Source organism: Abramis brama, assembly GCF_963993115.1.
Source record: "Abramis brama genome assembly, chromosome: 7".
Classification (NCBI taxonomy): Eukaryota; Metazoa; Chordata; class Actinopteri; order Cypriniformes; family Leuciscidae; genus Abramis; species Abramis brama.
The window spans coordinates 22,365,689-22,388,310 of record NC_139969.1 but is presented as its reverse complement, the minus strand read 5'-3'; the positions used below and the strand labels follow the sequence as shown (position 1 = coordinate 22,388,310).

At 37.6% G+C, this 22,622-nt stretch overlaps 1 protein-coding gene across 2 annotated transcripts in view; it reads left to right on the top strand.

The window, feature by feature from the left end:
* pik3r2 (phosphoinositide-3-kinase, regulatory subunit 2 (beta)) overlaps positions 1 to 22,622 on the top strand; it is a 33,173-nt gene that overhangs the window by 3,268 nt on the left and 7,283 nt on the right. For both annotated transcript variants that reach the window (XM_084118913.1, XM_084118914.1), the window contains exons 2-15: positions 1,885 to 2,588; positions 14,191 to 14,283; positions 14,851 to 14,922; positions 15,787 to 15,927; positions 16,087 to 16,285; positions 16,389 to 16,474; positions 17,386 to 17,491; positions 17,586 to 17,684; positions 17,790 to 17,970; positions 18,251 to 18,376; positions 18,462 to 18,604; positions 18,733 to 18,909; positions 19,804 to 19,875; positions 20,448 to 20,621. In XM_084118913.1, the coding sequence (XP_083975039.1) occupies positions 2,270 to 2,588; positions 14,191 to 14,283; positions 14,851 to 14,922; positions 15,787 to 15,927; positions 16,087 to 16,285; positions 16,389 to 16,474; positions 17,386 to 17,491; positions 17,586 to 17,684; positions 17,790 to 17,970; positions 18,251 to 18,376; positions 18,462 to 18,604; positions 18,733 to 18,909; positions 19,804 to 19,875; positions 20,448 to 20,621 (1,988 nt within the window). In that variant the 5' untranslated portion in view covers positions 1,885 to 2,269. The remainder of the gene's footprint in view (positions 1 to 1,884; positions 2,589 to 14,190; positions 14,284 to 14,850; positions 14,923 to 15,786; positions 15,928 to 16,086; positions 16,286 to 16,388; positions 16,475 to 17,385; positions 17,492 to 17,585; positions 17,685 to 17,789; positions 17,971 to 18,250; positions 18,377 to 18,461; positions 18,605 to 18,732; positions 18,910 to 19,803; positions 19,876 to 20,447; positions 20,622 to 22,622) is intronic.

Sequence of the window (22,622 nt, the reverse complement as noted above, 5' to 3'; positions counted from 1 at the left end):
GCTCTGCCTTGGTCACAGTGTTTTGCGAACTGCTCTTCTCTGGCTGAATGAAGGGGAGGAAAGGATGCGTACAAATCAGCCAGCTGCTGTCCTGCAGTTTAAGCCGTGTGCTTGACTGTAAAGATGAAGATTTCTCTCAGCAGAACTTTTAGTTTCAGAACTTGTACTCAGAATGGACCTTTTCTCTTTTCCTGAATGAACTTCTTCCTACAGCAGCAGTAACATTACACGTACTTTAGTTAAAATGATGAAAAGGCGGAAAGGGGGATGACGTTTTTCGAAGGGGGTGTTTCAGTGGTGTGAGGATTGCGGGTTGTGGTTGGGTATGTCAGTGCCACGTGTCTGCGCTTGCACCTCTCTTCTCTACACAGAGGATGTCGGACTGAGACCTTAGTGCGCCTGGTCAAAGTGGGGTGAGTGCTGCCCTGTCATGCCTGCGAACACTTTGATAGTGTTTATTCGATTGCAATCCTTCCACAGGTTTTGCAAACCTTTAATGTGCCTCTTTCTTGGTATATGAGCATAAACCCCTGGTTCAAAGGTGCGCATGCGCATGAAAAAATTATATGTTTTGCTCTTCCGTCAAATAAGTGATGCATATTGCAAAAAAGCTTAAACAAAATCGACTACGCACTGTATTATTTGGGTTCTTAGACAAGCATGGACTTTATATTGGATGAATTTGAAACTTGAGTGACCGGCACTCATTTAGCAATGCTATTTCCACAAACACCACCCCTCAACTGTGACGATTTTTTGGCAGACAGTTATCGTTTTTTGATAATTTGCTGAGATTTTAAATATTTGGTTACTTGCTGTGCTATGAAATTAAGGGTGCTGATATTTCTAGCTTTCATTTTTTTCAAGGTAAGTAGAGTTGCTTGTTTCTCGGTTTAGTTTGCCTTTAGATTATGGTGTTAAAAAATTACAGAATGACTTAACGTGTCCATCATATGACGCATGTATGAGGTGCATCGTGGTTGGTGCATTTATACAGTATGCACTTTAAAAGTTTGATTGTTACAGTCAATCGTTACAACAAAATGTAAACGCTTTAGTCCATCTAGTCTGGGTTTTTTGGTTTTTTTTTTTGGGAAGTCTGACTAACAGACCAAGATAATGCATTTAGAGCTCGTCTTTGTTAAGCATGTATAATCGGACTACAGTAGGCCTTGGTGTTGTGCACTTTCTCTGAAAGACAAGTGTATTTAATCTTTGTAATATTTCATTGCGCATTCTGTCATGTCCAGTAGTGGTCAAAAGTGATGTCCAGAAGGGATATTTGTTCTTAATGACCCTACCAGTCTGATTAAACCATCATAATATGAGGGAAGAACATAATGCTAAACTTGGTTTTTATCTGACAAAATTATTTGGCAAAAAACTACAACTACAAGTACTATGCAAAAAAAAATAAAAAAAAAATAGAAAAACAAAAAGATCACAGGAATTGATACATTGACTACAACATAATTAGGTATTAATATTGCATTGATTCTCTTGTGTTTGCATGTGTTAGCAAAAAACAATTGTCACCACAAGTTGCCATGTTTACTTGCATTATCACAAATATAACAATTGAATCTAAGCACAACTACACAATATGCTTAGAAAATCTTTAAAAAAAAATTTAATAATATTTGAATATAGGGTGAAGATGTCAATTTTCCTTGGCCGTTATTCACTTTTAGCCACTACTGTACACTTGGACTGAGATGAAAGCTGTAGCTGGACTATGCAAAAGCCTGCGGTAGCTCGTTTGTAACTGTGCATGTAAACACACCAATTTAGTTGTGAGTATTTTGTTATTTATTCTTTTAGAAAGAAAGCCTCTGTGTGAGTTATTTTGCTCTTATTAATATACTTCTGTCTTTTTTCTTACAGTCATCACGTTACACTGGGAGGATCACATCTTGAGAGGGAATGTTGAGCAACCTGCTATAAGACGACACCAGCTGATTTGGCGAAAGAAATCTGCAAAGGACTTCATTCTTTATTTCTTTTCCGGTGCCTGAATGAGCATGCTGCATTCCCTTTGTTCCATCATTTGGTTGAACCGCGGGTTCAAGTTGAGAAAAGTGGCCTGTTCGGCTAACACCGGCCAGGTCTAAGCCTTTCCTACCGCGCATGCCCGCTTATGAGCTCCGATCAGTAGTGCTTAGCTTTCAACGAAACGTCCCACTGTACGACATCATTCGCACCCTCGCAAAGTTTCACCCCCAGTCCGACACTCTTCTGCCAGGGGTGATTGTCATTTCACACTCTGAAAATGGCTGCTGATGGCTTCCAGTACAGATCTCTGTATGCCTACTGTAAGGACTGGGAGGATGACATTGACCTTGAGCCTGGTGATATCCTGACGGTCGACAAAGCGTCTCTGCTGTCACTGGGCATCAAAGAGGGAGATGAGCAGCACCCGGAATGCATCGGCTGGATCTTAGGGTTTAACGAGCGTACCAAACAGAGGGGAGACTTTCCGGGGACGTACGTGCAGTATGTGGGACCTGTGAAAATGTCGATGCCGTCCTGCCAGCCTCGTTCTCAGAGACCGCTTCCTGCTGTTCCCAGACCTGAGCCAACTTTGCAGGGTAAGACTGGCTGCTTTTTTTTATTGGCTTTTAATGTGTTGACCAATGACTAACCTGCTTAATGTGTGCTAGAGAGGTCAAAACCCGTTTTGTTTTGGGAACTGACTGATATGCTTGTTGAATCAAACCTCAGATCTCTCATAATAAACATTTGTGGATTTCCCCCCCTTTTCTGTTGAAGGAAAATGGGGATTTTGCTTTTGACAGCTGGCTTCTTCTACAGCAATATTAGTTAGGCATTGAATCATCAGAGATCTTTCTTATTTTTTGTCATCTAGCATGACCATCTAATTCTTTAAAGAGGCTATATGAAGATTTCAAAAACCCTTGTTGTTAGCGACACCGGTGGCCATTATGCCAACAGATGAGCTAATTAAAATTACACTGTTATGAGAGTTTGATTCTAAATTATATTTGAGACTACAGATCAGTGGTATTCAAATGGCAGACCGCGGTCTGGTTCCGGACCCTGGCTTGGTTATGCGGAACATAATTGCGGCGTTTTACTGTTTGAGCAGCACGTCGAAACAAGCGCTCAGGGTCGTTTACGGTAATGGTCTTTCAGCGTATATCCTGTAATATTTTTTATGTATATTAATATTAATAACATGTTATCTAGAGCCAAACGCACTTCATTCAAGCCCTTTCCGTTCTGTGCGCATCACTTCTTCTTTCTCCTGCTAAAGGCGTAAAGTGCCACATTAAGAGCTGCAGATGACGCGGTCGTTTTTAACAACAGTAGCAGAAACACTGTAGATAGATAAATAGATACTTTTTGCTAAAACACTGCCGAAAACAAAAAAACTACAGCACCCCCTGTTTTCACAGGATTGTAAATGTTTAACATTTATCATTTATCATTAACGTTTACTCATTTTTAGCATTTAGTCATTTATTTGTAATAAACTCTTTAAGTGGGTTATTAAAAAGTGTTAATAATTATATGTTGAATTATGTTTTTTAAAATGCACACAGAATGTTGACGTCATATTGTGACCGTTGCAGTGTGCATTAAAAGAATTTGTCCGCTTTACTCCAGAGCACTAGTCCACCTTCGGTGTTGTGTAAGCTAGGCAGGTTTTTATGTTCATTTTTATTTCCTGTCGCTGTGCTGGCTCTTCTATTGTGTCAGTGTAAACAGCTCAATAACTTAAAATCTTAATTTATGTCCTGTAGACCGGTACAAAACAGCATCCCCATCCAAAAACATCTTCCCGCACCCCTGCACGTAGGTCTCTAAATGTAAAATAATAATCATTATAGCCTGATAAAACATCTGATCTAGCCTAACCTTTTTATATTAATATCCAGTTGAGAGAAATATTAACTTTTTTGGGGGGGTAAATATTGAAAAAGATTCTTGGACATCACTGCTTTGGCTCTCTGGGCCCTGATGACTATTTTGAGTGTTTAGGATTTTTTTCTTTTACAAAGCACTACGGCTGCCCCGATGGAAATGTATAACTGTTCCAAAAAAGTATTGTCTGGACCTCCGCTGGGAAGGTAATATAGAGACCGGACCACTAATGGGAACTTTAATTTAATACCCCTGCTATAGACTATATAGATATGGCTATGTGAGACTATAGTTTGAATTAATCCCTTTTCTTTGCATGACACATTGACATTACAGTACAGAATGGCTCTTTCAGCATTATCCTGACCTGAACATTGTATAAGCATTCATTTCTTGGGTCATTAAATGGAAGAGAGGCTCTCGGGAGCTTGCGTAACCATCATATTCTTTTGATTTTCCCGGTTAAAATGTCCCAAGTCCTTCACATAAATATCAGTCTACAGGCTCTTCATAGATAACGTAGGAAGTTGGGGAAGGTCTTGTTTTTTAAGTTTCATTACAAGCTGTTCACACATTGACATTAAAAAGCGGTTAATACATGAACATTTTTACACATAATATATAGTCTCTTTGGACAAACTGTCTTTGCTCCTGTATTTCTCTGGCACTTTCCTCGAACCCTCTCTCCTCCTCCCTTTATGCCCTCAGGAAGCAGTAAATTATAGTATGTTTGGAGGCCTGGCAGTTTACCAGGCCAATTTGGAGAGTTATATGTATCAGGTAGGGCTTTCAGCTTCATCTGCACATTCCCACTCCATCAGGTGATTCTTGCTTCAATGTCTCCTTTGTGTCCCTTTTTTTGGACTGTTAAAAGTCTGCAGTACACACTAAAAAAGTTGTCATATTCAATCTGTGATGCTCACTGACTAAAAAGAAAAAGTATGAGAAGTGTTGGTGTACTTCGAAGTGTTGAATTACAGGACGTCAGGAGGACCAGACATGCACCATTTTAGCTGCTGCTTCTGAGTAAGATCCAGACTTTTTTCACATTTTCAAGGCAAATCTGAGGAATACAGAGTTTTGAGTATTTAAACATTTAAGAGGTCACCATGATCATTGAAAACATGGAAGAATCTGTGAATTTTTAAAATTGTGATTTCCAGGTCTGAAAAGTTCATCTCTAATATATATATTTTTAGCTAGAAATCTTAAAATCTTAAAAAACAACTGGACAGTTTATGGAAATTCATTGGTCAAAATTTTTGGCACTAGTGTTGCTTTAGAGTCTGCTTGCTGTAAACAGTAAGTAAACAGTAGCTAAAATCAGCTAACTTACTGTTTTTCTTGTTATGTAGCTGTAGGGAATTAACCTACATGCCTGAGACATTTGCCTGGTGCTTGAAATGGATTTGCTTGAAAATGTAGCATCGAACAAAGAGGAATATAGAAATGATGCTCTATTAAGAAACTAAAAATGTCATGTCAGATTAATAAAGCTAATTACATTTTCAAGTCCAGTATTTTGACATTCTGTGATGTTTTCAAAAATGTTTCACCAGTAATAATCCTAAAAAAATGTTACCAAATATTGAAAAAAAATCGTATATAATGTTTGTTATAATGATCAAAAGACCGCCTACTCTTCGCCTACTGACTTAATGTGTAAACAATATGGGAAGTGCGCTAGCCAGACGAGATATAAAGCAGGGCTATGCAGTTTCGGGAATTTCTTTGCTGTATTCTCGCTTTTTGCTCGCAGGTTTCTCTCTAGAGCTCCCCCCACAGCTTCGGAATAGATATTTGACAACACTGTCGAAAAACTTGTTGGCGACTCTCAGATACCAGAGGCTAGTAGATCAACGACATCAAAGCAGATGGGACATTCTTTAAAACGTCTTCTTCATTCGGGTTCGAACAGTGTGAGGGAGCGCAATAATGACAGAATTTTAGCAGATTTTTTTTGCCGTAAAGCAATTTGTTACATCGCGAGACCTGATATCACGCAATACTTCCTGGCGCTTAGGCGGCCCGCCGGCCTAAAGTTGCAATGGTGGTTTTTCGGCTCACAGGCGCTTGGGGAGTCGAGACGACCACCATTCAACCCGACAAAAGTCATATAACTATTCCAGTGACTCCGAAGCTGTTCGGTTAAGGTAAAAAAGTTACTTAGTTCACCTTTAAACTTTGTCGGCTGGAGACCCAAGTTTGGTTTGAAGGAGGAAAACGTACCAAGCTCAATGTTCTTTCACCATTCCTGATTTCTAAAACACACTCACCGCGTTCGCCGTGGTCTTGCGTCTGTCAGAGCAGAAACGAAATCTGCTTCTCTCCGTATGTTTTTCTGTCGTGTCCGGGTGCGTTCATATGTTCTTTCCGTGAGTTTATTTTGTCCATTAGATCAAATGTGAAAAAACTCATACATTTACCCGGCCATAGGCCATAAAAGTGAACAAAAGAGACGGATTAAAACACCAGGTGTAACCGGGTATGTTTCTCCCTCGTCTCCTTAGTGAACCGAGCGGCCAAAACGCCCCTTAATACCAGGTGTAAACAGGGCCATAGACACTGGTATGGCAATAAAAACAAATAATATACCAAGTTGCTTTTAAAGGTTTTATTTTATCATAATATTTTTGTTCAAGAACAAAGTTTTTTATAATAGTTTTTTATCAAGAAAATTTTATTTTCTTTATTGACAAAATACACTCTATTCCACATCCTTCCCAATGCTGTCCTTCAAACAAACACACCAACTGAATGTTATGAAAACATAGGCCTATATGGTATATCTATATCTATGCCAATGTGCAAAAGAGCTATAAAGCAAAAGAATAGTTTAAAAATGAAGATAATAAAGATAAAAACTCATGTGTGAGTTTGCTCGTGCTTCAGACTGCCATGACGATCGTTTTGCTTCGTAAGACCTCAGAGTATCGTCTGAGCCACGGGTATTAATATTGTTTTGTCTGTATATGTTTTTTTGACTAAAAGTGGTAGCCATTGACTTGTATTATATGAATAAAAAAGGACTACGGTATTTCTACTGAAGAAAAAAAGACCCCTACATATTGGATGGCCTGAGGGTGAATAAATTAACAGCAAATGTAAATTTTTGGGGTGAACTATCCCTTTAATATGGCAGAAAAGCATCTGCACAGAAAATGTGAAAATAATTCTGTGGTGTTTTCCCATGTCTTATTCAGTGTGAGAAAGATTTCATGTGATTTAATTGAAATCCACCAACATTGTCCTCACTGAAACGTTGCACTATGGCAGAAGTTCTCCCTCTATTTTTTCCCCTCTTTTTCTTTTCCTGGCCTCAGTTTTACTGCTTGTTGAAGTGAACCATGGCTTGGCATTTGTACAATCTCCGCCTGTTCCTCCTCCCCTGTTTCACAGACTCTTCTGATACTGTCTCCAGGCAGCTATAAACTATCCACTCACTACAATTCTCAGAAAGAGAAGGCCCCTTGAATTTTCCCCCGGCTCCTTACCCTGAACTTTCTTTCACAGAATTAGTAGAAGGCTAGTAAGGCCTCCGATCTGAGTCCGTATTAAAGAATCTTTCCCATGGTGCTTTGGCCTATGTTCAAATGCTAGGCATATTGTTACTTGACTGTACAGCATGCTTTATCAGCACATTATATAGTGCTGCACGATTAATTGAAATTAAACCGAAATCGCGATTTGGCTTAGTGTGATTATATTTATATGTATTTTTTTCCGATTTTTAATTAAATGAATATATGCACAGCATGTTGGTGAAGCACAGCTCTGTGATTGGTGCATTTTTATACTAAAATCAGGGGCTGTTTTTTAGTAAATGCTGCTCCATCTCTACAAGTACTGCGAGTTTGAGTCGCTTATGACGTGAATTTGAAAAAGCGACATGCGTGAAATATCTTCCCAAACTTGTAATGCGAAGCGTTCATAAACCTGTTGTCCAACAAAATACGACTCCAGACTCTCTTCATAACGTCAGTTGAGTGTTTGAAATAAATTCCTTTTGTGAGTTGATGTGGCTTATCGTAGAATGAGGCACACACACAAGATATCATTTTATAGTACTATACAGTGATACAGGCATTGCATTGTAAATATACTTTATTATAATGAAAATACCCGAGAAGGCTTGAAGAACTCAAATACACCATATATTGCGGCAATCGTGTGTTTATTGGCTGCGTTTAATTCCACTTTTGGGATTAATGGCACCCTAAGTAAGCACTTGCGGTCTTCCTACGAGCCCGCACTTTTGTGACGTAACGTCGCTTTGACTGTCGGGAAAAAGTCTGTTGCGGAGCTCGCGTCAATGCGGGCTCTAGTACTCTATTTTTTTATTTTTAATAATGGAAGTGTTATTACAATAGTAATATTTCTTATTTTGTTTAATATTTTTATTTGGCAACAATAATAATCATCATAATAATAATTATTAGTCATATTATAAGAAATAAATGTTGGACCAAATTAGGGCTGCACGATTAATCGTATTTTAATCGCGAGAACGATATCTGCCTCTCTCGATTAATTTTAATTTTAAAAAATCGTCGCGATATTTGCCCGCTCGTTTTTTTATCCTGAAAACGCTTTTTTATTAGACATTTGCATTATCTTGTATTGTAAACAAGTCCCCACTAGCACCGACTAGCACTGATGTTTGTGGTTGCCAGATCTGAATAGCTTAAATCTCCCAAATTACCCAAACAGAGCTTTTCTCTTACATGTTATGCCTCGTGTTTTACTTAATCGGTGCAATCTGGCAACCCTGCGCGCGCGCTCTACACTGCGGGAAAAGTACTGATATTCTGTTTGCATGAAATTGTTACACAGCCAATCTGTTTCTTCACAAGCCACTTGTGCCGTTTGTGTGACTAAATCTGTTTCTAAATGAGTTTCGCTGTTCTATTTTTTGAAGTTTACGGTTTTACCAGTTTTCATGATGTGAATCAGTTGAAAACGACAGCCACTGACCGTTTTCAGTGTGTATCAACAAGTAGACTATTTTTCTTTGCAGTACGAATTTGCTGAGCGATCTGGATCTGTAGCCTGCTTTGCCTCATTTTCAACCGAAATGTGTCGCTTAGAAGATCTAATGTGAAGACGCATCACAAAGCGCTCAACGTTAAATCATGCCATTTGTATTGACTTGCTGTCTGAGGAAGTTGTAGTTGGTTAAATTAAAGGAACTGTATGTAAGATTGTGGCCAAAACTGGTACTGCAATCACTTTCAAATTACTGTAGAGCGGTGTATCCCCTCCCCCTCCCCCCTGACTCGAGGTTGCCAGATATGCTGCAGAATCCAGCAGGAACGTAGGCTGACACGTTTGTAGCTGCAGCTGTGGTAACTAGAGCAGAGCTGGCAACCCGGATGCTGAAACACTACTGACTTCGTGATTGGTAGATAGGTGGAGGGTGGAGCATCAGGCCAAAACACAAGATGACAACATCAACATCAGTTGAGGGCTGCAACTATCACTTTTAACTGACAATATCCTGGCCGGACTACTGTTGTCAGTGATATAAGTATTTGAAATGAACATGATTTCTTAATGTCTAGTGACACATCAGGGCCATTTTATGATTAATTGAAATACATTTCTTACATACAGCTCCTTTAAGTCTGATGGTTTGAAATTAACACCCGCCAACCCGCCAAATGCGGCTAAAAATGAACTTTGGCGGGTATCGCTGTCAAATCACTGGCCAATTTGGCATGTTATGTTTACTGACTTTGCTGGGGAAATTCGTGTAACGTTAAACCAAATCTGCGCGGATTTTGCGCAAATACTCGTGCAAAAGCGTTAACTGTCTCTTCTCTTTCTCTGTAGTTTCTCAAATGAGAATAATCGTGATTAATTATCGCGATTATAATTTTGAGCAAAATAATCGGGATTATCATTTTAACCATTATCGTGCAGCCCTAGACCAAATTGTGCAGCCCTACAAACAAGCACAACAAACCGGCTGTTTGCATTTTAAATCGTGCATCGCAAATTTAACCAGAAAAATTGCAATTAAATTTCCCCCCCAAATCGTGCAGCCCTAATATTATGCATTTTATTGTGACTGACTAAATTCCAGAAAGATCCTCGGTTTAATAATTGCACTAGGTTGATTGCACTGATTGCAATTTTTTTATTTATTAAATGTGAAGCCCTAACTGAGAGTAAAAAGTTGCGAATGATGCACAATATTACATTTCTGGCTGATACCAATAAGCTGATAATAATTTTCATAATCAATAAAAGGCCGATATTAAAATTCTATAATATTTTGTCAGAATTCAAATAAAACACTGAAAACTAAAATCAATCATTTAAATTCCATAAAAGTGAATTTAGGCGTTACAACATTATAATTAGCAGTATAACAAGTAGATATTCATTTTAGGTTTTGCTAAAGATTACTTTTAACAATGTAATTAAATCAGTGTTTTAAAGATTAACTTTAAGTGCATTAATCTAAGATGACAAATGGTTCTTTCAAAAACATAAAAAAATCTTACCGACCTCAAACCTTTGAACAGTAGTGTACATGTGATATATTTTTGATATTTTAGTCTATCAAAATCTTTTCTTCCTTTTTTCCTTTCATGCTGCACTCTGTCTGTGCAGTGTGTAGAAATCCTGTCAGGCCTGAAGCCGATTTTGCTCAACAAAAAGAAACTTGAGCTTTATAAGACTGTCTAATGTAGTTGCAGCTTTGGTGTGTTGTGTTTCTTAATACCGTTTGCACTGCATTAAGATTAAAACATGTCGAGAGGTTTAGAGATCCAGTGAAAGGAAATGGGCAAGGCCTTCGGTTAGCTATGAATGAGGTGCCCAGATTACTGAATGCGGGTGAAAGTTGTCTTACATAATCATATTCACAGAGCACAAAGACATCATTTTCCATTTGTAGAGCATGGCCGAATCGAAGTTAATGAAGAGCACATCAGAGCACAAGTCAACCAAAAAACCACACACACAAACAATTGCAAACTAGTCGAGCACTTTGGCCTACCAAAATGTAGGCTGTTAAATTAAACTCAGCAAGCGTAAAAATGATAAACAACAGAAGAAAAGTTGCTGACTTTTGTTAGACAACCATTTATACATAGATAAGATCATTTTTGCCTCGACAGTGCAGCCGTGAAGAAGTGACAGCTGAATAAAGTAATCATAGCATTAGTTGTTGCAGTTGTTTTTTCCCAGGGCACGTTCAGTTGCAGGCCAGCCAGATTGCAGACTACCAAGACGACTATAATTGGGTAATGATTAGTTGGTTCTCTCTCCAAAAACCAACAATGACTTCAGGGCCACAGCTGTTTTTCCTAAAAGCTGTATTTTGCACAAAAACCCCTGCTGCGGGTTTGACTATTTGTGCCAGTGAGTTTGCAGCTATACCGTAGTTTAGTTTGTTTATTAGTACAGGAATATAATCAGTTTTTTTGTTTTGTTATGGATGACCACACAAGCACAAGCAGCCATTTTGTAAATGACAAATAAGAGTGTCCAAGATAAAAAAGGAAAGCGCTTTTAAATTTTTTGTTGTTGTTTAAAGCACATCGTGTGCGAAGTTCTTAGCAACGTAATCTTTGTATTCATGTTGGTTTTATGTGGTTTTGAGAAACATTTTTGCCCTGCCATAAAAAGGTCAAATTATCTGAGACTATTGATCTTGACGCACATTAACAGTCGAGGGGGTCTGCATCATTTCCTGTTTTTTTTTTTGTTGTTGTTGTTGTTGTTGTTGTTTTCTCAGCGTGTTATGCATGAGTGTGTTAAGCAGTGGAGCGGTTTTATTAAATTCTAAGAAATAATAAACTACTTTTCATAAATTTCATTCTTTTAAAGAAAAACAATACATTACAAAAATCATTATGAGACATGCAACTTTTTATTATTTGTATTACTACATTTTTGCTTAGTTAAAGCCTCTTGGACATTTTGGATGTACTCCCCAAAAATGAACCTAATTTAAATTCAGAAATTAAAAACTTGGTCATCAGAAGAAGTGATAGGTCTGGGGAAAAAAACAACAATGCTGTCATTTTACCTTAAGACAAAAAGTATTGTAAGTAAAGACATTTGCTAAATTATATGTGTACAAAATAGTAAATATCATTGTTAATGTTTTTTAAAACAGCCATTTGGCTTCAGGAGTAAATCTCAGCCTAAAGTTGAAAATGAAAAAGATTAATTTAGTTGTTCTTCAGGGGCTGTATTACAGAAACATCCTAACTTAGAATCTCATTCTATCTGTTTAGTAACCATGGTAACTTGACTTAGGAAATAAAAATCATAATTCAAAAATTAAGTTAGGAAGTCTCTGCAATGCATCCCTAGGATATAGATATAATATGGATTAAGGATAGGACATGGATTCATGTTGAGGTAACTGTGTGAGATGAGGAAAGATTGAGGGCGTAAGAGGCAGGCTTCGTGTCCGTAAGAGGGAAAAGCGAGCAGAGTTCCATGTTTAACGTGCAGTGGAAAAGTGGAATGTGCTGACATGGCACTTCGTCTGAACTCCAGAATTAATAATCAGACGTGGTTTAGCCTTGCACTGCCAGGAGGCGAAGGCAGCCAAGCTCTGGCCTCTTTGTGGTGGGCCTGAAAAGGAGGGTCTGGCACACGGCCAGTGGGGTTTTGCTTGTTCAGGATTTTTGATTAAATAGTTTATTGTGCTCCACTCACGCAAAGGGCCAAGGCAGCGCTCGCTCCAGAAGGGGTGGATAAGACAGAAGGAAACGGAGGGCTTTTTTCACCAGCTTAAAGCTTTTGTATGATAAAGACATTTTTTTCTTTGTTTTCTTCAGTGTAGCTCCATCTATTTTAATACAATATTTTACTATTTAATTTTGAAATGTGTTCTAATGTCTACTTAATGTTATTCTAAATAGTTTTTGAATGAATTCAAGAGGGTTTTTTAACCAATAGAGCAAGCAAGGAAGGAAGCACAATATAAAAACCATATGCAATTATACATCCCACAGTCATCACACCCCTAAAACAGAAGAGAAGCGGGAGACGTGGCCTGCGTTGAGTTTAGCACAGGCTCTGAAGTCTGAGGTGCAAAAATACACAGATTTTATAGAATAGCCTTCTCATTATATCATATCAACAGCCTTCTCCGCTAGACAGTTGCTGCTTTTGGCAGCTTTAGTATTCCACGAAGGACTGCACATTTAGCGCTATATTTAAAAAAGGTAACGGGCAAGTCAAAGTCAAATTTAAAACATTGGCCTCGGGACACTGAGTCACAACAGTAGGTAGAGAAGGCTGTAATCTTGCAAACCACAATTCAAAAATGAGAAAGAAGAGTGCCAGAGTAAATGCTGGTGTAAAGGCACATTTTTCTTAGGATTTGGTTTTTACAGTATTTATGGCATTAATTTTATTTATAAAAAAGGAAACCGTTAAATGTGATCCCATGGGTCCATGGTATGATGCTTTTTTTTTTTTTTTTTGTCTGGATCTATTTAAAAAAAACAACAACATAAAAATGCAATTCATTCAGTAAATTGAATACACATTAAAATTCACTCTGATCATTTTTGTTTTGGGGAATAAAAACTAAATATAGAAAATATAAATAGAGAGAACCACCACATGAAAAGAAAACCATTTTAAAAAAAGCATAATCGTGGATTATTTCTCTAGTGGAAAAACCCTGCTTATTAATATTAACCCTGATTAATATTTAAAAAGCAATTTCCAAAGTCATATGGTGCAACCAAGCTGGAGGGAAAAAAACATGCAACAGGAAATGATGTCATAGAGTGGAACCCTGCAGACCATTTTATGACAGTCACCAAGTCTCTTAAAATAAATATCAGATAATTTGAGATTGTGACAAAGCAGTTATTTAAGGTTGAAAAGTGTCATGTGGTGTGACTCCCCAAAAACGTAATATATTTATGAGTTTATAATTCTTGATATTTGTAAAAATATATATATTTTTTTGTTACCTTGAAAAATATATTAAGAATGTGAATTATAATGAATAAGATGTGTGCACTCATTCATTCAAGGTGTAAGGAAAATGGTATTACTTTTTACTTGATGGTTACACCACATGACAGTTGAGTGATTAAATGTCAACTTTTGTTGAAAATGGTATAAGAACTTTGTGCTTGGCTTTCTTAAAAAAATAATATATATTTGTCATTGACCCCTGTACAAAATGTTCAGTAAGTGATATAATTTAGTTGTTGGTTTTGATGTTCATTAAATAAGCTGCTTCTTATTTTCAGCTGTTGTTTGGAAGCACATAAGCAAAGGTTTGATTTGAATTCTCCTCTTTCTCTGCCGTTTCAGTTGCTCCAGTCCTGGACTTGACCAAACAGTTCACACACCTAGAAACTGCTCCCCCAAATCTTATTAAGTTGGTTGAAGCAATTGAGCAGACAGGTAATACTTTTGTGTCATTGAATGTCATGTAAAGGGCTTTATTGTTTGTGGTTTGTTCGTTAGAGAACCTGACACATGATATTTCAAATCCAGAGTGAGCAGGAGTCCTGCAGAGCGCCTCCAAACACAAGAAAGAAGAAAAATAAAAAGTTACCTTGGATTTCTCTTTTAAAATTGATTGTATCTTTACTAGATATTTCCACATTGAAAATAATATTGGAAGCAGAAGTGTGAAAAATGTTTCTTATTGCACCATATGGCAGTTATTACCACCCAGATTTCCTCTTTCGCTGTGAGCCGTCCCTCTCTTTCTCCCCTTGAGCGAGAGACTGAGTGACGCTCGGACTGTCTGGCTTGACTGAAGCCGTCTTCTCACTTCTTCACAGACTAAAACAGAGCTCAGGGATTCAGCTGGGCTGTTTTCCCAGTTCTCCCGATAGCATGACTGGATATATTTATATCTCCGGGCTTTTACATTTAATGTTTAGATGTGACTGCTTCTCTAATCCAAGCTGGCATGGAAGATCTATTTTTGAGAGATGAACTAATGCCTCGATTTTCTGCTAGGTCTGGACTCTATGACACTTTACAGGACATCCACCGCTTCAGCCTCTGACAGTCAACGACAGAGCCTCACTGGTAAGTTAAATCCGCTGTTCTCATCTTTTGACTCTCTTCTCTTTCGCAGAAGTGGAAAAGTTTTATTCACGTACTTGGAAACATGTACAGCGGCAGGGCTTTAGTGTTTTTGCGCGTTATTCTTAGTAGCTGTAAGTCTTTCTGTTTGTCTCATTTTAGTGTTGATGTTAGCCTGTGTACATTGTTTAAATATTTTATCTATTTAACTAGGTTTTTTATTGATAACATTGTTTTTCAGCTGTAACATTGCTGAGAAATTATTAAAATGTCTTTTACATTTTAAATGTAACTTTTTAATTAAATTATTACATTGGAAAAAAATATGCATTAAATAATAAAACAACAAAATATGACTTTTTGCTTGTGATTGATTTTTTTAATAATTCTGAGATGATAAATTAAATAGTTCTGTGTAATTATCCATCCATCTACCTAAAATACATTTATTTATTTAATAAATATTATATAATGTATTGTATAATAATAAATATTATATAAGTATAATATTTGCTTGTAATAATACTACTAATTAGTAATAAAATGTAATAGATATTTATAGTTCATTTTACATTTTCTTGTTTTTATTTTTTAATCCTAAAATGATATTTCCAGGTTTAAATTAGATTTTTTTTTAACTTCACTATATATACACCATATAAACATAATCACAAAAGTGTGATAACCAGGAGTGATACGGTTAAGGGTAGGATAAAATTACCCAGCAATATGCTAATTGGTTACAATAAGTAACAACATATTTATTTAACTCTGTGTAACTCTAAAGTGCTTGAAAGGGATGTATTGGATTAGATCTATTGGATTAGTGCGTGGATCATGATGTGACCGGACATTTGTCTTGTGCAGAGCTGCAGGAGTTGGACGTGGGACAGTGGGACATTCATGCACTCTCGGAGGCTCTTATTCGGTACCTGCAGGAACTTCCTGCCCCCATCATCCCACCCTCTGTTTATACAGACCTTCAGGCAGCAGTGAAACTAGAATCAGGTATGTGCCACTTTTCACTTATCCGTGCAGGACGAAAGAGCACCGTGTATAGAAAGTAACAGAATTATATGAACTCAGCGAACAAACAGCTCAAATGTGCTGAGTGTCTGCCCTGTCTTTGCCTGCGCATGCGCTCACGGTGATGTCATTCATGAATAGACGTTCCCTCCGTGAGGCGACGAGAGCAGCTGTGGGAGGCACTGGGGAAACCTGAAGTTCCACTGCAGAACATCCTGACGCTGCATTATTTGCTCAGACACCTGGAGAAGGTCTGCCAGTGCGCGGAGCACAACGGCCTCGACATTCACACCCTCGGCCAAATCTTTGGCCCTCTGCTGATCAGGGGCCCTGTGAGCGGGTGAGCGTGATGTTTCTATTGGCTGGAGACAAATTCTGGAAATGTGTTGCTGAAAATTTGCACGTGTGCAAACTATCTCCATTTCTATTCGTTTGATTTTCAGGTCAGAGGAAGATGAGGGGTTTCCTGCGGTTGCAGTTGAGAGACTTCTTTTGGAGAGAATTTGGGAACAAGAGCCGACCCCTCCCGGTGAGTTACCTGTTGTATATAATAGTAATGCTTTTGAGGCGTTTTCACACCTGAAAGTCCACACCAAGGTCAGAACCAAAGTTCATGTTTTGATAGATTTTATACATTTGGTAAGTTTTGGTTTGGTTTCACATTGCAATTATGCAAGCGCACTAAAGAACTCTGATTATTTATAACATGCCACTAATGCAGTATATTATAGACATAAGATGGAAATGTTCAGCTCTGGATGTGTGTGTGTGTATGTGTATATATACACACACGCACTAACGTTCAAAACTGTCAGTCAGTAAGATTTTTTTCAAAGAAATTAATACTTTTATTTTAGCAAGGATGCTTTAAATTGATCAAAAGTGACATTTATAATGTTACAAAAGATTTTTATTTCAAATAAATTCTGTTTTTTAAACTATTCATCAAAGCATCCTGAAAAAAAACATCAAGGTTTACACAAAAATTTAAAAACTGTTTTTAACATTGATGATATTAGGAAATGTTTCTTGAGCAGCATATTAGAATGATTTCATGTGACACTGAAGACTGGAGTAATGATGCTGAAAATTCAGCTTTGCCATCACAAAAATGAAAAAAAGAAAGAAATCAAAAGAGCTTTGTCTTCCCTGTAGTTTAGACATAAACCCTACTCCAGAAGAGAAAACATCATGTCATTGCTAAATATCTAAGCTGGTAGCTGAAAGGTTGTAGGGCTGTTCCCGGGGCGATCACCATTACGCCCTTGAGCAAGACAGGTGGCTCCAGAGACACTGTCGCTGTAATATAACATTGCACGTTTCTATGGTGACGATGCATGAAAGTCGTGAAAGCAGATGATGCCCTCAGTCGTGTGGGGGTAAACAAAGATTTATTTATTTTTATCGTAAATATTTGTCTTATTTGTCTTGTTTAATTAGCTCTCCCTCCTAAACCGCCCAAAGCCAAAGCCATGGCCTCATCTGTGACCAATGGAAACAACAGCTTACTGAGTGACGCTGAATGGTACTGGGGAGACATTTCCAGGTAAACCGCTGATATAATTACCTGGTCAGCTGTTATTAAGATCGTCACACATTTCTGTATATGACGAATCTTTGTTTGGTGCACACGGGTTTAGAGAGGAAGTGAATGAGAAGATGAGAGACACTCCTGATGGTACGTTCCTGGTGCGGGACGCTTCAAGCAAAGTGCAGGGAGAGTACACCTTGACCCTCAGGTGAGCGCTTCCTTAGGCCAAATCATTTGTTTACTATGCATGATTAAAAAGTGGAATGTCTAACAGGGACACAACATGATCAAAGGGTTGTGTTGTTTATTCCAGGAAAGGAGGAAATAACAAACTGATCAAGGTTTTTTACCGCGGGGGGAAGTATGGATTCTCAGAACCTCTTACTTTTTTCTCTGTGGTGGAGCTCATCAACCACTACCGACATGAGTCACTGACTCAGTACAACGCCAAGCTGGACACTCGCCTGCTCTTCCCCGTGTCTAAATATCAGCAGGTGCGATGCCTCCGCTCTTCACAATGCTCAAACTGATGCTGTCTTTTCGCATTAATGGTATAATTTGCCTAAAATTGACATTTCTGTCATTATTTACTTGCCTTCATAACGTACATAAGAATATTCTTAAAGATCTTTTCCATACAATGGCTGTTCATAGCAACCACAAATTGTCAGTTTCCAAAAAAATCATACAAATACCTTAAAAGTGGTCCACATGATATTAGATTCACATTTAAATATTTTAGGGCTTGTGAACACATTTTCTTGTGTTCTGCAGGATCAGGTGGTGAAAGAGGACAGTATTGAGGCGGTAGGAGAGCAGCTGAAGGTTTATCACGAGCAGTTTCAGGAGAAGAGTCGTGAATATGATGTACTGTATGAAGAATACACACGCACATCACAAGTAGGCCGCATTTCATCTCTCCTTTAAATGCATTGGGATCTTATTAACTGAGTCACTAATAGATATGGTCTGTTCAATCTCTCAGGAGCTGCAGATGAAGCGAACAGCCATAGAGGCCTTTAACGAGACCATCAAGATCTTTGAGGAGCAGTGTGAGACCCAGGAGCGCCTCAGCAGAGAGAACATTGAGAAGTTTCGCAGAGAAGGCAATGACAAGGAGATTGAGAGGTAGTCTTGTTTTTCATTACACATCAGAGCACTATATCCATAGAATCCATAATTGCCTGGTGTAACTTTGAATTCGAGTCATGTTTTGGCTTCTATATCAGAGAGAAACTTTTTCACTGTCTATTCAGAATTCAGAGCAACTCTGAAAAGCTGAAGTCCAGAGTGACAGAGATTCATGACAGCAAGAGGAAATTGGAACTGGACTTAAAGAGGCAAGCCACAGACAATCGAGAGATAGACAAGAGGATGAACAGCTTGAAACCAGACCTCATACAGCTGAGGAAGCTAAGGGACCAATACCTTGTGTAAGAACAGCCCCCATATATTTCTATTTTAATATATGTTAAAATGTTATTTATTCCTGTGATGGCAAAGCTGAATTTTCAGCAGCCATTACTCAGATGATCCTTCAGAAATCATACTTGTATGCTGATTTTTTTGCTCAAGAAACATTTCTTATTATTATCAATGTTGAAAACAGTTGTGCTGCTTAATATAATTTTTTCAGGATTCTTTGATGAGTAGAAAGTTCAGAAGAACAGTATTTATTTGAAGTAGAAATCTTTTGTTACATTATAAATGCCTTTACTGTCTCATTTGATCTATTTAATGTATCCTTAAATGTATTTTGTGTATTTTCTATTTAATGTAATTTGTTGAAAAAATCTGTTTTTTGCCATTGTTGAGTGAAGCCAGTAAAGACAACGCAATATAAAAACGTTATTTTGCGGTACACGGGCATTACTGCAAGCTCACAATAAATAAAAAAATCTGTGATGCTGTAGATTCAGGATACTCTGTACACTGGTTATTTATTCACAGGTAACCGCTGGTGATGTTAAAGGAATAGTTCACTTTAAAATGAAAATTCTGTCATCATAAACTCACCCTCATGTTGTTTCAAACCTGTATGAATTTCTTTCTTCTGCTGAACAGAAAGGAAGATATTTAGAAGAATGTCAGTAACCAGGCAGTTTCTGGGTCCCATTGACTTCCATAGTAGGAAAAAAATATACTATGGAAGTCAATGGGACCCAAAACTGTCTTGTTACTGACATTCTTCTAAATATCTTCCTTTCTATTCAGCAGAAGAAAGAAATTCATACAGGTTTGAAACAACATGAGGGTGAGTAAATGATGACAGAATTTTAATTTTAAAGTGAACTATTCCTTTAACAATACTGATATTGTCTTTGCAGATGGTTGACTCAGAAAGGCACAAGGCAAAGGAAGATCAATGAATGGCTGGGTTTAATGAATGAATCAGAAGAGTAAGTTCTGTTCAGTCTGTCTTCAGAAGTGCAAATAGGATGTATGAAGCCAGGCCCAGGTACATTAGTCATTTTGGGATACCCATAGAACACCACTTTGACAATCTGAACATTAATTTGGACATCACAGAGAATTTGGACATCTTTACACAGACAAATTATAAAAAGGTTAACATCATCATGAACTTGACTCAACATTTATATCTTATCTGTAAGATTCCACTGTCAAGCATATGGCATAAAGGTTTTATTCTGATTTATTTTATTTTTTTCCTCAAATTTAGAGAGTCTGTCAAATATTAAATTAAGATTTTACCTTGTAATTCTACAGAGATATGAGTTTTATGTATTGTTTGCCTTTGTATGTTAAACCACAGTTTTTGCCATGAAAATTGTCTTTTTGGTGATGACATGGCATAAAGATTTTAAATAAACAACAAGCAGGAATGTTAACTAAATTATCTTATTGCACAAAGCACATAAATTAAATAAAATCATGATAATTTGGATAGATAAATCAGGTATTATTAGTCATTATAGTCATAGTCATTATTCCACTTCTGAACTTTCAGCTTCTATTCTCTGTTGGACGACGATGACGATCAAGCACATCACGACGAGTGCTCCTGGTACGTAGGGGACATCAAGCGCACACAGGCGGAGGATCTCCTGAGAGGCAAACGAGACGGCACCTTCCTCATCAGAGAGAGCCAGACCCAGAAAGGCTCCTACGCATGCTCTGTTGTGTGAGTTACTGAAGCAATGCTCTATTCACCTCATCTAGATTCACATTTGCAACAGCTAGGGTTTGCTCCATATTCAGAACCGGTTCCATTTTTAATCAAACAACTTTCGGTTCTGTTAGTGGTTCTAAAATGTGTATTCTTCCACTACTTATTCAGTGGCACCGCATCACCAAATCTATAGCGCAAAACATTCAGTTTGACTAGAAAACAAATGATTCTAATGAATCGGTTCTTATTTTAGTGAATCAGAAACATTCAGTTCATACAGTGTAGTCCGACTCCTGAAAAAAAAAAAAAAGACTCTTGTGATCCATTTCTTTAGTGAATCAAACATACGGCTTTCAACTAGCTGAGACTTCATATGACATGACAATATGCAGTTATTTGTTCGTAGTATTTCATTTTTTGTATTGCTGTTTAATATTATTGGATTCAATTTATGTAGTCTCTAAAAAGACTTTAAAGAATTTTGCGTAAATTGTTCTGAATGGGTCCTTTAAAAAGTACTATTCTTAGTTATTCAATTAAATTAAAGCTATTGATTAAATTAAATATCTTAACAAAATACAGCCTAATGGGATTTTATTAAACTTCAAAATGCTATGAATTAAATAAATGTGAGTGCTGCATGTTCAGAGTCTAAATGCAGTGCAGTTTCAGAGCAGTTTGCAATTAATAAATATAGCACAATTATGCCAAGCATTTGCTTATGATCTAATGTTGATGAATTATAATAATGTTTACTTCATGATGTAGATGGTTAAAACAGTGTATATTTTATCTCCCTCATCTTTTTGAACTAGCAGCTGGAAGTAGTAAATCATAGACATCTAAAAATAAGAGTCCTGGTGTATTTTGGGCTTGTTTATTATTTTCATTCACAATTTGATTGGTATTTTAGTTACACAATAAACTGTATCTAACATTTAATTCAATAGAAACTCTTGTAGCTTCTCTCTGGGCCGCCTCGTCACAGGAACGAAAGATTAAGAATATTATTTAACACATTCAGTATATAGACATAGGCGAAGGGTGAATGCACTTCCCCTTAAAAAAAAAAGATTTAATAATCATAATAATCCTTTAAAAGTAGCGATTCATTTTAAGAAAAGTAGCGATTCTTTTTGGAAAAGTATTGATTCTTTTTGGAAAAGTAGCAATTCATCTTAAGTAGCGATTCACTAAGATAAGTAGCAATTCTTTTTCGAAAAGTATTGATTCTTTTTAGGAAAAGTAGCAATTCATCTTAAGAAGCAATTCTTTTTGAGAAAAGTAGGGATTCTTTTTAAGAGAAGTAGCGATTCTTTTTGGAAAAGTAGCAATTCACTTTAAGAAAAGTAGCGATTCCCGATCAATTATTTGTTATTATTACACGGCTCTGTGGAATACTTGATTCTGATTGGTCAATAGCGCCATCCAGCACTAAGGCTACGTTCACACTGCAGGCTGAAACGACCCAATTCCGATTTTTTTGCCCCTATGCGACCTGTATCTGATCTTTTCATGACAGTCTGAACGACACAGATCCGATCTTTTCAAATGCGACCCAGGCCACTTGGGTATTTGAAATGCGACTTCAGTCTGAACGGCCAGGTCGCATGTATCCGACCCGCACGTCATTGATACGCGAAAAACGTCATAATTCTGCGTTGAAGTAGTTGTCGGTTTGAAAACGGACTGCATATTCGTCGAGCTGAGGTAAGTCTGCCGAACGGGTCGACCTCGACGAGCCCGTTAATTAAATAAATAAATAAAATCCCGCGGCCACCATCATTATATATGACTAACGTTATGTTAACTTATTTGTGCTGATATTAGATAGGTCAGCGGCTGCTGTCTGGCTCTTGTGTAACGGTCACTGCGCACGCTCGTGTGTGTGTGACGGCGTTGATCCACTTGTCCGACACAACTGTCGCGTGGTGTCGCGACGCCTCCCCACATTGGTGCGTTGATGGGCGTTTACTGCTATGGGCGTGGTTTTGACCGAGCGGGAAATGTAGC